The sequence below is a fragment of the Bison bison genome, unplaced genomic scaffold (assembly GCF_000754665.1).
Source record: "Bison bison bison isolate TAMUID 2011002044 unplaced genomic scaffold, Bison_UMD1.0 scf7180017864291, whole genome shotgun sequence".
Classification (NCBI taxonomy): Eukaryota; Metazoa; Chordata; class Mammalia; order Artiodactyla; family Bovidae; genus Bison; species Bison bison.
The window spans coordinates 9,687,545-9,697,902 of record NW_011494863.1 but is presented as its reverse complement, the minus strand read 5'-3'; the positions used below and the strand labels follow the sequence as shown (position 1 = coordinate 9,697,902).

Here is a 10,358-nt window from a genome sequence, read left to right as displayed (position 1 = left end):
AGAAAGTGAAGAGGAACTCAAAAGCCTCTTAATGAAAGTGAAAGAGGAGAGTGAAAAAGTTGGCTTAAAACTCAACATTCAGAAAACGAAGATCAAGGTATCTGGTCCCGTCACTTCATGGGAAATAGATGGGGAAACAGTGGAAACAGTGTCAGACTTTATTTTTGGGGGCTGCAAAATCACTGTAGATGGTGATTTCAGCCATGGAATTAAAAGACACTTACCTCTTGGAAGAAAAGTTGTGACCAACCTAGATAGCACATTAAAAAGCAGAGACATTACTTTGCCAACAAAGGTCCATCTAGTCAAGGCTATGGTTTTTCCAGTGGTCATATATGGATGTGAGAGTTGGACTGTGAAGAAAGCTGAGTGCTGAAGAATTGATGCTTTTGAACTATGGTGTTGGAGGAGACTCTTGAGAGTCCCTTGGACTGCAAGGACATCCAACCAGTCCGTTCTAAAGGAGATTAGTCCTGGGTGTTCATTGGAAGGACTGATGCTAAAGCTGAAACTCCAATACTTTGGCCACCTGATGCGAAGAGCTGAGTCATTGGAAAAGACTCTGATGCTGGGACGATTGGGGGCAGGAGGAGAAGGGGACGACAGATGATGAGATGGCTGGATGGCATCACCGACTCGATGGACGTGAGTCTGAGTGAACTCCGGGAGTTGGTAATGGACAGGGAGGCCTGGCATGCTGCAATTCATGGGGTTGCAAAGATTCGGACATGACTGAGCAACTGAACTGAAGTGAACTGAACCTTTTCATTCTCACACATCTAAAAAATCATGAAGGATGGCTTGAACTCAATCCTGACTCCAAAATTTACAGTCTTAATGTCTTATTTTCTTTAACAGGGAAACCAAAATTTTTGACTCAAAGAAGTGGAAGGGACTGCCTGGGCCAAAGGGTCATGCAGCTAGAAAGCAGTAAAGCTAGTCTAAAACCCAAATTGCCTGGTAGCCAGCTTAAGTTTTTACTACCACACCTAGATTTTCTCAACAGTAGTCATTATTTAATGAGTAATGAAAAAAAGGTTAAGTTAAAATCTTCATTCTTTAAGATAGAGAACAAAGATGTATGTGACCCATTTAAACATTTTAAGTCATGACTTGTCCTTCCTGAGCTTTACTATGTGTCAGGTACTGTGCTAAGCCCTTTTTAAATATTACAGCTTTAAATTTCACACTATTGTGAAATATGAGGCAAGTATTGTTTCGCATGGGCACACTATCAAACAGCTAGAATTTAATCAGCACCTATTCATTCTCATGCTAGGTGTCTAACCACTCTGTTCTGCCCCTTCCATTTTAGAAAGGTCTACCTACAGTTTTTAAAAGAAACAATTTTTGAAACTTAAAAAATAAACCTTTAAACATGTAGAAATTTAATTAATATATAGTGTTGAGTATTTCTTTACTGATACTGGCCTTTAAAATTATACAAAAGTAGTACTTTCATGTCAAGATGAGCATACAGACCTGTTCATGGTGTTTGACGCAGTCTACATCTGTAAGATAAAGACAAAGAAATTTAAATTCTGGAAGCATTAATCTTATTAGAAAACTAATCTTTGATTTGTTTCAGCTCTCAGACTGTCATCAAAATATAAGATTCACTTCAAAGCTGTATAGCATAATATTAAAGGTTGAAGCTCTTCACACAGAACTTTTCATTTTCTTTTTTGAAGTAGGTTTAGAGTGTAGCCCAAAAGATGATATAACTATTATAATAATGAGTTTGTGCTGTTCTTTCCTACTTCATAATCTGAATTTAGGAAAAAAAATCCACAAGTTTTATATTTTGAAAGTGTCTGCTGTTATGTAACAAGCCTAGAGGCAGAAATTGGACTAGCAGTTGAAAATTCTAGGGAGGCAGATTTCAACTCAATAATGGAAGAAGAATTAAAGTAGTTCATGCTGCCAACTATAGATTGCCAGTCATGGATTGAATTGTTTTATGATTAAATGAGATCCCAATAAAAAGTGATATTAAGTCCAAGGATACATTGGATAGACATTTCCCAAAGAAGTTATACTAAATGTTTATATGGATAGCAATTTGGCCTTGGTTGACCATTTAGGTCCACTTGCACTCTGATGATATAATTTGGTCATTTATTGGTACAAAGAAAAAAGTGCATTTCAGAAATTTTCCTTTATTATATGTGTTGTATATATTTCAGAATTATATGGATAGAAGATAACATGAACTCTCAATATCAGGGCAGGGGCAGGGTTATGAGGGAGATACTCACTGAGGATGGTTGCAAGCGTCAGGGCTGAGAGCAGGACAAAGGCTGTTGTTCTCATGCTGCTGAGGTGGCCAAGGGCAGTCCAGTGGAGGAAAAAGAAGTGACTTTCTGGTGTCTGCACAGCCCGAATGGGTTCTGCCTTATATATTGTCAAGAGTTCTGTCTCAGTTGTGAAATAGCTATTTCCAGAAACAAGCCTGGGAAGAGGGCAGAAACATCTGCTAAAGAGGAATGTTTTTTTTTGTTGTGAAAGACAGATGATTATATATGACATTTTAATAGATCATAGGACCCAATAAAGTTGGCATTGTTTCCTCACCTCTTTAAGTTTGTGTGCTTTTACACCTGTTACACAGTCTGATCTTCATAACAGATAGTAACTACCGTTTTCTTTGTTCTACAGATAAGGGAATGAAGTCACAAGGAAGTTAAGTAATTTCACTGGGTTTACTACATATTCTTTGGTGTACTGCTTTTTCTAGGAAGAGTCATCAGTATGGCAGCTTTATAGGTTTTAACATTTTCTCAGGTTCCCCTCTTTCCTCTTCTCTCCTCTAGAACCAAAGGGGGAAATGTTGGCAGTTGAGACCCTGGACTGGGAACAGAGAAAAGGTATCAGCATCCAAGTCTTGATTCAGCACAGACAGGCAATAATTCCTGACTTTTAGGAAGAGGGTAATTTCCCCCCAAATCCCATTTTGGGGAGATGGTATAATGGGTGGAGCTGGTGAGCACTCACACTTCATTTACCCATCAGATCTCTGGTGAAAGCTTCTTTATCAAGAGCCCTTAGGAGGAGGATTTCCCCAGAGCCGATAATAAAGAGGTATATAACGATCGTAGCAAAGAACAGAGCTAGTGGATGCAGTAGCTAGACTTTCCCTGAAACTCTGGCCATGATTATCCGGTCCCCAAATGCAGGCTGATGGTTCAAAAATGAGATGTTAACTTGCCCTGGCATGTAGTTACACAGTGATGGTGGTTTAGTTGCTAAGTCATGTGCAACTCTTGCGAACTCATGAACTGTAGACTTCCAGATTCCTCTGTCTATGGGATTCTCCAGGCAAGAATACTGGAGTAGGTTGCCATTTCCTTCTCCATGGGATCTTCCTGACCCAGGAATTGAACCTGGGTCTCCTGGTGATTGCAGGCTGATTCTTTACCAATTGAACTGTGAGGGAAGCCCTGCTAATAAAATAACTTTCAATAGATAAGCCACCAGCCATTTAATCATGATTTAAATAAGCTTAATTGTGCTTTCATCAAACCATGCTTCACTTGAAGTCTTTGATAAAGCCTACAAGAACACTTTTTGGAATGTGCCATTTTTGAATAAAGTGCCCCTGTGAGAAGACCTCAGAAGCAATTCTTGCAGTTTTGGTAGATAAGTGTTGGAAGACATGGTCTATACCACTAATGGAGGTAGTGCCAAAGGCTGAGAGACTAAAATTCATATTTGTTTCCCTTCAGAAGGATAAAACAACTGGAAACTGTGCTGAGATGGTTTGGAGGGCAGGCATCATAATGTTATATGAATTCATTGCCACCTCCACCATTCCTGACTTTCCTGGTGGCTCAGACGGTAAAGTGTCTGCCTACAATGCCGGAGACCCAGGTTCTGTCCCTTGGTTGGGAAGATCCCCTGGAGAAGGAAATGGGAACCCACTCCAGTATTCTTGCGCCTGGAAAATCCCATGGACGGAGGAGCCTGGTAGGCTACAGTCCATGGGGTCCCAAAGAGTCTGACACGACTGAGTGACTTCACTTTCACTTTCACTTTCCACCATTCCCTGTGTGACCTTGTGCAAATTATTGAACTCGTAGAAGCCTTAGTTTCTTTATTTTCATTTGCTTACTAAGTGACTATTAATGAAGATTCACTCTGTCTTAGAGACTATAATACAACTTGGGTATACCATGAATAATGAGAAACTATTGCCAGTGTCTTCATTGTAGCTTGACAAAGATTCTCTTCTTTATCAATCTTGAGTTAGGCTTCTCTGAGTTCTCTTGTCAAATGGACCTTGACTTCCCTACACCTCCCTTCTCTCGGCCTCCCCTCTACTTCATGTCTTTGGCCTTTCCAGGCATGTCTTAGCATAGAATTCTGCTAAGTCATCTCCCTACTTTTGATATCTGATCACCGTTTATATTTGATCAAGTTTTTCATACCCCACTTTTAATATATAAGTCCTTGGCCTGACTTTAACAAGAATCCCCTTAGTATCTCTTATTAGTAATTTTCCATCTACTGAGTACTTAACCCAGCTCCTTGGCTAAAATATCCATTTGTTGTATTTAGAGTTAAGCCCAATCTTTTCCCCATTGCCATAGGCGTATTACAGTAGGGATATTCAAGACTATGCCTTGAATAATGCTTTCCTTACCATTTTGACAAGTGTCAAATACCTTTTCTTTAACAAGCTTTCAGAATACAGTTAATCATGGCACCACAGCACAAGCTGATTATGATTTTCAAATGAGATTGTAAAAGCATGTATATACATCCTGTTAATGAGGGTGAAAGAGAAGAGTGATGTGCATCCAGTTTCTTAAACTTACTCTGCTTCTGATGAAGGCTGTCACCAGTTTAGAGCCTATTAGTGTGCGCATATGTGTTAACTGTTCACCTCTGAAAAGAATAATGTTGCAGAATCTGGGAACCAGGAAATCCTGGACAGAAAGTCCCTTGAATATCTCAGAAATCTCTTTCAAAGCAATGGCAGTCCTTTCTTCTTATGTAAACAAGATCTTTTAGGCAACTCTGATTTATACTGAAAAACGACTTAAAATGTCACTATGAAACTGAGATTTCTGCACAATTGCACTCATCTCACATGCTAGTAAAGTAATGCTCAAAATTCTCCAAACCAGGCTTCAGCAATACGTGAACTGTGAACTTCCAGATGTTCAAGCTGGTTTTAGAAAAGGCAGAGGAACCAGAGACCAAATTGCCAACATCCGCTGGATCATCGAAAAAGCAAGAGAGTTTCAGAAAAACATCTATTTCTGCTTTATTGACTATGCTAAAGCCTTTGACTGTGTGGATCACAATAAACTGTGGACAATTCTGAAAGAGATGGGAATACCAGACCACCTGACCTGCCTTTTGAGAAATTTGAATGCAGGTCAGGAAGCAACAGTTAGAACTGGACATGGAACAACGGGCTGGTTCCAAATAGGAAAAGGAGTACGTCAAGGCTGTGTATTGTCACCCTGCTTATTTAACTTCTATGCAGAGTACATCATGAGAATTGCTGGGCTGGAAGAAGCACAAGCTGGAACCAAGATTGCTGGGAGAAATATCAATACCCTCAGATATGCAGATGACACCACCCTTATGGCAGAAAGTGAAGAGGAACTCAAAAGCCTCTTGATGAAAGTGAAAGTGGAGAGTGAAAAAGTTGGCTTAAAACTCAACATTCAGAAAACGAAGATCATGGCATCTTGTCCCATCACTTCATGGGAAATAGATGGGGAAACAGTGTCAGAGTTTGGGTTTTTTGGGCCCCAAAATCACTGCAGATGGTGACTGCAGCTGTGAAATTAACAGACACTTACCCCTTGGAAGAAAAGTTATGACCAACCTAGATAGCATATTCAAAAGCAGAGACATTACTTTGCCAACAAAGGTCCATCTAGTCAAGGCTATGGTTTTTCCAGTGGCCATATATGGATGTGAGAGTTGGACTGTGAATAAAGCTGAGCACCAAAGAATTGATGCTTTTGAACTGCGGTGTTGGAGAAGACTCTTGAGAGTCCCTTGGACTGCAAGGAGATCCAACGAGTCCATTCTGAAGGAGATCAGCCCTGGGATTTCTTTGGAAGGAATGATGCTAAAGCTGAAACTCCAGTACTTTGGCCACCTCATGCGAAGAGTTGACTCATTGGAAAAGACTCTGATGCTGGGAAGGATTGGGGGCAGGAGGAGAAGGGGACGACAGAGGATGAGATGGCTGGATGGCATCACTGACTCGATGGACGTGAGTCTGAGTGAACTCCGGGAGTTGGTGATGGACAGGGACGCCTGGTGTGCTGTGATTCACAAAGAGTCAGACACGACTGAGCGACTGAACTGAACTAAACTGAAGGAATTCTAAAATGTTTTTAGCGTATATTAGAGGTGGAGGAGATAGAATCTTATGATTTATTTGAAAATTTACTTAAAAACTCAGCGTAGATAGCATATCCTTTCCATATTCTCTTGATATTTAACATTTTGAAGTCACTACTGTGCTTTGACTTTTAATTCTTGTAAGAACAATTTTATCAGATTACTAGTACCTGCTTTTCATAGCAGTTAGGAAGCACACATTTTTAAATTTTAACTTTTTATTTTGAAATAATTGTTGCAAGAATAGAACAAGTCACTTATTGTGTGCTCTTCACCTCAAGACTCTAATTTAAATTTTACCATCTGTGCCAACAGTGCCTTTGTTGATGATCCAATCAACAAAGATTGGATGATCCAATCAACAAAATGATCCAATCCAACAAGTTTTTATATTGTTAAGATGGCAGTGCTGTCTATCAAGCTGCCCTTTTTGGAAAATGGATGAGCTAATCCTAAAATTCTTATGGGAAATACAAGTTAGCTAAAAGAGTCTTAAAAAAGAAAAAAGGTAGAGGGTTCACACTAAACATTTTAAAATTTTACTGTAAGCTTATAGTAATCAAAACAGTGTTTAATAGAATTGGGAATTCAAAAATAACTTCTAATATGTATGCTTAATTGATTTTTGGACTAGAATGACAAAACAATTCAGTGAAGAAAATAATCTTTTAAAAACTTTGGGACAACTGGATATTCACATACAAAACAAATGAGATTGGACCCCCACCTCATTTTGTGTTAAAAATCATAACATAAATTAACTTTAAATACATAAATGTGAAAGCTGAAACTATAGAATTCTTAGAAGAAAATATAGGTGTTCATCTTTGTGACCTTTGATTAGGTGATGGTTTTTTAGATATGACACTAAATTATAAGAAACAAAAGAGGAAATAGATAATTTGGATATCATAAAAATTAAAGACTTTTGCATTTAAAAGGAGAGACCACAGAATGGGAGAAAATAGTTGCAAATTATATATCTGATAAGGAAATAGTATCTAGAGTATATTTTAAAAAATTACATTTGCAGCTTACAATGACCAAATAATTTATTTAAAAACAAAGCAGAGGGTTTGAATAGATATTTTCCAAAACAAAACATGAAAATATGCTCATTGTCATTAGTTATTAGGTAAAGACAAATCAAAACCAAAAAGAGATACCATTTCTTATTCATTAAGATGACTAAAATTAAGAAAACAGACAGACAAGTTGTTGGTATGGATGTGAAAATGTTGGAACTCTCATACATTGCTGGTGGGAATATATTATAAAATGTTGTAGCTGCTTTGTGAAATAGTTTGGTAATTCCTCAAAAAGTTAAATGTAGAGTTACCATATGACTTAACAGTTCCATTCCTAGGTATTTGCCCAAGAGAATTAAAAACATATATCCACTAAAGACATTAATGTTCATAGCAGCTTTATACATAAAGGCCCCAAATTGGAAATAATCCAACTAGTCATCAACTGATGGATGATTAAATGCACTACATCTGTAGAATATAATATTATTCAGTAAAAAGGATAAGGTCCTGATACATGCTATAGCATGGAATAATCTTATAGACAAAAGGTCACATACTTTATGATTCTATTTTAGTATAATGTCAAGAATAGTGAATCTATAGAGAAAAGTCAGGTTAATGATTGCCAGGGGCTACAAAGATAGAGCTTCCTTCATAGCACCAACAAGATGGCAGAGTAGAAGGATCGTGCGCTCATCTTCTCCTGTGAGAACTCCAAAACTGCAACTCGCTGCTGAACAGCCATTGATGGGAGACTGTTGGATCCCACCAAAAAAAGATACCCCGTGTCCAAAGGCAAAGGAGAAGCTGCAACAAGATGATAGGAGGGGCGAAATCACATTTAGAATCAAACCCCATACCCATCAGAGTGTTCAGAAGGCTCAAACAAAACATGTGCACCAGGGCCTAGAGACCCCAGAGAGACTGCCTTTGAGTGTTTGAGTGTCTCCTGTGGCAGCACAGGTCAGCAGTGGCCTGTCGCAGGGATGGGACTCTGTGTGCAGCAGACCTGGGTCACCAAGTGTGTGGCATAAGCTCTCTTGGAGGAGGTTGCCATTAGCCCCACCATAGAGCCACAGAGCAGACAACCCACAAACTGCAGAACAATTATACCAAAGAAATTCTTGGACTGTTAAGAAACTTCTAGGACCCACGACAGATCTCCCAACCTGGGGATCTGGCAAAGGGACTGAGAACCCGCAAGGAATTTGACTTTGGAGGACAGTGGGAGACTGAGCCAGACTTGCCTGTGAGTGTCCAGGAGTCTCCAGTGGAGGTATGGGTCGACAGTTTGGCCTCAGGCCAAACAACAGGGAGGGAACACAGCCCATCAATAGAAAATTGGATTAAAATTTTACTGAGCACCCAGTTTCTCCCACAGTCTCTCCCATCAGAAAGCTTCCATAAGCCTCTTATCCTTATTCATCAGAGGGCAGACAGAATGGAAACCACAATCACAGAAAAACAACCAAACTGATCACATGGATCACAGCCTTGTCTAATTCAGTGAAACTATGAGCCATGCTATATGGGGCCACCCAAGATGGACAGGTCAAAGTGGAGAGTTCTGACAAAACGGGGTCCGCTGGAGAAGAGATTGGCAAACTACTTTAGTATTTTTGCCTTGAGAACACCATGAACAGTATGAAAAGGCAAAAGAATAAGCACTGAAAGAAAAGCTTCCAAGATGGAGAAGCCCTATAAAGTCAGCAAAAACAACTGTGGCTCAGATCATGAACTCCTTATTGCAAAATTCAGACTTAAATTGAAGAAAGAAAGGAAAACCACTAGACTATTAAAGTGAAGTTGCTCAGTCGTGTCCTACTCTTTGCGACCCCATGGACTGTAGCACACCAGGGACTGTAGCACACACACACTCCCTCCATGGGATTCTCCAGGCAAGAGTGGGTTGCCATTTCCTTCTCCAGGGGATCTTCCCGACCCAGGGATCAAACCCGGGTCTCCCACATTCCAGGCAGACGCTTTAACCTCTGAGCTACCAGGCAATCCCTCACAGTTATACAGTGGAAGTGACAAACAGATTCAAGGGATTAGATCTGATAGACAGAGTGCCTGAAGATCTATGGACAGAGATTCCTGACATTGTACAGGAGGCAGTGATCAAGACCATCCCCAAGAAAAAGAAATGCAAAAAGGCAAAATGGTTGTCTGAGGAGGCCTTACAAATAGCTGAGAAAAGAAGAGATATGAAAGGCAAAGGAGAAAAGCAAAGATATACCCATTTGAATGCAGAGTCCCAAAGAATAGCAAGGAGAGAAAAGAAAGCCTTCCTCAGTGATCAATGCAAAGAAATAGAGGAAAACAATAGAATGGGAAACACTAGAGATCTCTTGAAGAAAATTAAAGATACCAAGGGAACATTTCATGCAAAGATGGGCACAATAAAGGACAGAAATGGTATGAACCTAAGAGAAGCAGAAGATATTAAGAAGAGGTGGTACAATACACAGAAAAACTATACAAAAAAGATCTTCATGACCCAGATGACCACAATGGTATGATCACTCACCTAGAGCCAGACATCCTGGAGTCCCAAAGTCAAATGGGCCTTAGGAAGCATCACTATGAACAAAGCTAGTGGAGGCGATGGAATTCCAGCTGACTATTTCAAATCCTAAAAAATGATGCTCTGAAAGTGCTGCACTCAATATGCCAGCAAATTTGTAAAACTTGGCAGTGGCCACAGGACTGGAAAAGGTCAGTTTTCAGTTGCCTTTCAGAAAGGCAATGCCAAAGAGTGCTCAAACTACTGCACAATTGCACTCACCTCTCACGCTAGCAAAGTAATGCTCAAAATTCTCCTAGTGAGGCTTCAACCAGTATGTGAACTGAGAATTTCCAGATGTTCAAACTGGATTTCAAAAAGGCAGAGGAATCAGAGATCAAACTGCCAGCATCTATTGGATCATCGAAAAAACAAGAGAGTTCACAGTGAAA

General features: G+C 39.7%; 1 protein-coding gene across 1 annotated transcript in view; it reads right to left on the bottom strand.

The window, feature by feature from the left end:
* SPINK9 (serine peptidase inhibitor, Kazal type 9) overlaps positions 1 to 2,313 on the bottom strand; it is an 8,977-nt gene extending 6,664 nt beyond the window's left edge. The window contains exons 1-2 of the mRNA XM_010850648.1: positions 2,259 to 2,313; positions 1,483 to 1,511 (exon numbers count right to left, since the gene is read on the bottom strand). Coding sequence (XP_010848950.1) covers positions 1,483 to 1,511; positions 2,259 to 2,313 — 84 coding nt within the window. The remainder of the gene's footprint in view (positions 1 to 1,482; positions 1,512 to 2,258) is intronic.
* Between the last annotated feature and the right edge of the window lie 8,045 nt (positions 2,314 to 10,358).